This window comes from Mandrillus leucophaeus, unplaced genomic scaffold, assembly GCF_000951045.1.
Source record: "Mandrillus leucophaeus isolate KB7577 unplaced genomic scaffold, Mleu.le_1.0 Scaffold433, whole genome shotgun sequence".
NCBI lineage: Eukaryota > Metazoa > Chordata > Mammalia > Primates > Cercopithecidae > Mandrillus > Mandrillus leucophaeus.
The window spans coordinates 2,372,840-2,376,755 of record NW_012104621.1 but is presented as its reverse complement, the minus strand read 5'-3'; the positions used below and the strand labels follow the sequence as shown (position 1 = coordinate 2,376,755).

General features: G+C 42.0%; 1 protein-coding gene across 1 annotated transcript in view; it reads right to left on the bottom strand.

Annotated features, from left to right (window-relative positions):
• Positions 1-698: 698 nt before the first annotated feature.
• The window catches only part of GALNT12 (polypeptide N-acetylgalactosaminyltransferase 12), a gene marked incomplete at its 5' end in the record, with an annotated part of 50,160 nt that continues 46,942 nt past the window's right edge, over positions 699-3,916 (bottom strand). Inside the window, one exon of the mRNA XM_011993775.1 lies at positions 699-1,836. Within this exon, the coding sequence (XP_011849165.1) occupies positions 1,696-1,836 (141 nt within the window). The remainder of the gene's footprint in view (positions 1,837-3,916) is intronic.

Here is a 3,916-nt window from a genome sequence, read left to right as displayed (position 1 = left end):
CAGCCCCGTCCCACTCCCGCTGGCAAGAGACAGCTTTGCAGGGCCATTTCAGAATATGTTAAAGAAATATATTTTGGGGTAAAATACTTGGATTTCCTTCAGGGTCATAGGATGTTATACCAGAGTCAGGTTGGAATTTGGTATGTATTGCTACAAAGAGTCTTGTCCATCTTAAGAGCTGTGTTTTAACGTGAATGCCAGTCAGCTGTCTTTAAACTCCAAAGGGAGGAGAGGGTAATGAGGCTTGTCTGGATACTGCCCCCTTCTCATCATGGCCTGAACTAGTTTTTCAGGGTTTTAGGGGATCTTCTTGGCCAAGAGAGGAGTCCATTCAATCAGATGGGGGACCCTAGAATTTTATTTTTTATTTTTTGAGACAAAGTCTGGCTCTGTCGCCCAGGCTGGAGTAGAGTGGTGCGATCTCGGCTCACTGCAACCTCTGCCTCCTGGATTCAGGCGATTCTCCTGCCTCAGCCTCCTGAGTAGCTGGGATTACAGGCGCCCGCCACCACGCCCAGCTAATTTTTGTATTTTTAGTAGAGACGGGGTTTCACCACGTTGACCAGGCTGGTCTCAAACTCCTGACCTCAAGTGATCTGCCCTCCTTCGCCTCCCAAAGTGCTGGGATTATAGGCATGAGCCACTGCACCTGGCCCTAGAATTTTATTTTTGGTTTACAGTACAAAAACAAAGATTTGCAGTGTTCTCACATCTTTTTAATCATTCATATTGACTTAATCAGGTTTACAAAATCTCAGGGTTGATCTGGGATCATTCACAAATCAGAATTACTCAAAGAAATTTTCACAGCAGTTGCGGCAGCACAAAGTCGAACGCTGATTTAAATTACTAAATGTCATTAATGAACAAACTTGTAAAAGGAATTTCATATAGAACATTACACTTCTCCCTGACACTACTGTCTGATAAAAATTAAAAATGGTATAAACATGTTTTAAAGTCATAGTGGTAGTTGCTAAAGGCAACCAACCACACTACAGTGAGGCATTGTTAGAAGTTCCCCTCTCAAGTTTACTTAGCTTAGTAAAGCAAATTGTTCTTTGAGATTTCAGCTTTGATTAGTCCTCTTTGGCTGACATGAACATTATGGAGTGTTAACTGTGGTAGCAACACATAACCAAAAAGCATTCTTTTAAAAATACATCTAGAAGATCTCAATGACCTGAATAAACCAATACAGTGTTTCTAGTGTCAGTCTCTCTATACCGGGAAAACTTTAACCCCACAGCTGAGATATTATCAGTTAATGCAAAGTACATTGTTTGAACCCGGTTTCCACCCATGCAGATATCTTCTTACCTGGGAATTCTTGGAAATATCAAAATAAAATCTTTACCTTTTGCTAATGAAAGTAAAAGGCTTGACTGTAAAATATACATCTTGATAGAAAAATATTATAAGGTTTTAATTTTCTAAATACCAAGGGTTAACATCTTATGATTACCCTTTGAAAATAGGGTATTTGGAACATTTAAAAAGTTTTCAAAATAAGTACAAAGCTTATTCACATTTTTACTAAATGGAACACAACTTTTACAAACGGCAAAATGATTCCCTCCTCAAAGCAGAGCAGCCTAGTTTTTGGAGGGCTCTGGTCACTGCTTAGCTAAGTCTCTGTTGGGCAGAGTCCTGGCTCCACAGTCTCCTACGATGGGCTCCTTGATACACAAGGCTTCATAACATGCGCTCCTTGAAGAACCATTTCTGATGATCCGAGTTGGTGCAGTCTCGTAAGAGTGGAACAAAACCGTCACTCGACTCCTTCCTCGCAGCCTGGACACATTTCTTGGACTGTTCGTGAAATAAAGAACCATCCTGCAAAAGATAACAGAATGACAGGCAAGTTCATCAGAAAAGTCTCTTTTTCCTAAAAACATGTTCTAAAGAGATCAGGGTCTGATTTTTACCATTTTAGAAATATTTTTATTGAGGGGTGTCTTCCGTGTAACGCAGCAACTCAGGACTGTCCCCGGGAAGGGGAGCACCAGAGCACCAGGCTTGCACAGGCTGCGTCCCACTTGCCTCTCACAGGACCGATGGTGCCACCTGCTGGCTACTCTGGGCATGTGTCAGACCCTACATCTCCCTATTGCACTTGGCTTCCTTCAGGGAAATCAGGAACAAAGATCCTTTGTTTATCTCTTTCGCTCCTCTTAGGTCAACTCATTCCGTGCAGCGTGATCTCTTTCTCTTAGGTATTTAAACAGAGAGTGTGGAAACTTGGCTGTAGTCCCAGCTCAGCCACAGACCAGCTGGATGAGGAAGCCAGTCACTTGGCCACATTGCCTGAACTCCTCACCTGTCACACATCGGGTTATATGCCCCATGCCAATCCCCAAACCCCAAAGACGATGGTTTTCTTTAATGACCGCCTGCTCCTCTCCTTTCTGCCAGCCCTTGCTCAGTTATCTCAGCAAGTCTGTCTCTCAGGCCTGGGGTTTATCTTTTCCCTCTGCCTCTCTGTTATAAGCAGTATGCAACGCACTTAATCATGGCTGAGCAGCAAACGGGCAGAGTGAATAACAACATCGGTGAAAAACCTTTGTTATGTGCTGTTTTATATCACTACATGGAACTTGTGTTTTCATTCAAAAAAATTCAGACTCATGTTTTGTAGAATCCAAGAAATGACATTTCAGAGGCTTTTAGGCCTACATAAGAAAATACAAAGCTGGGCACGGTGACTCATGCATGTAATTGCAGCACTTTGGGAGGCTGAGGTGGGTGGATCACTTGAGGCTAGGAGTTCAAGACTAGCCTGGCCAACATGGCGAAACTCCATCTCTGCTAAAAACACAAAAAATTAGCTGGGCGTGGTGGCACGCGCCTGTAGTCCCAGCTACCCGGGAGGCCGAGGCAGGAAAATCGCTTGAACCCAGGAGGCGGAGGTTGCAGTGAGCCGAGATTGCACCCCTGCACTCCAGCCTTGGTGGGGCAAGGCTCCATCTCAAAAATAAAAATAAAAAAGATCCAGCCCTAAGAACTAAAAACAAGCTTTCTATTATGGTCTAGTGAATGTAAGTGGGGACATTTCCTTCAGAATTCCAATGTTTCTGTTCAATATATATTTGTTTTATATATATATATTTAGGGCATGACTAATGAAATATAATAAATCAAGCTGTATCCTTTTCACATATGAATCAAAGTATTAAGTGTCCTGAAGAAAGGTAAATAATCCAATTAAGTATCCTTCTTCCCAACCTCCTAAACAAACTCCCTTTTCCTTAAATGGTCACTGAAATTTAAGATAAAATTTGTGATATGTCAAACTAATTTTGTTTCTCGTGTCCACTACCATTCCTCGAGGGCTTATAATGGCCTATGGTTGGGAGAAAGATGGGAAGAGGAAGACATTCAAGAAGATCAGAGACTTCCGGGGTGTGCAGAAGTATTTTTCCTTCTTATTTTTCTATATCCAATAGATAACACTATGGTGTATGGCTTTTCTGGGCAGCGTGCAAATGTCATTGCTAGTGACATTTTTCCGCAGGAAAACATATTCCAGCTGTTAATCATCTTTAGAATAAACCCATTTATAAGCAGTATATTGGGAGTGAAAGCTGCCCAGGGAGATTAAAAAAACAATGAATTTTTTTCTTTTCAATGATTTTCTTTGGATTTACTCCCTCATGTGCTTTTTAGTGAGTCAAAGGGTATGATCGATTTACAGGTCCTGATGCAAGCTGACTGCAAGTGTGACGGGGCTAGCACCCTCAGGTCTGAGGCAACCCTCAGTTTCAAATCAACTGTGACTATCCGGGGAGCCTACTCCATCAGAGGTGTTTTCTTGGTTATAATACCACAAGTAACAACTAATCTCTATCGAGCTTTATGGTTTCCAAAGAATATTTCTGGCTATGCATCTAATCCTCACTAAAGTAAGGCTGCTATT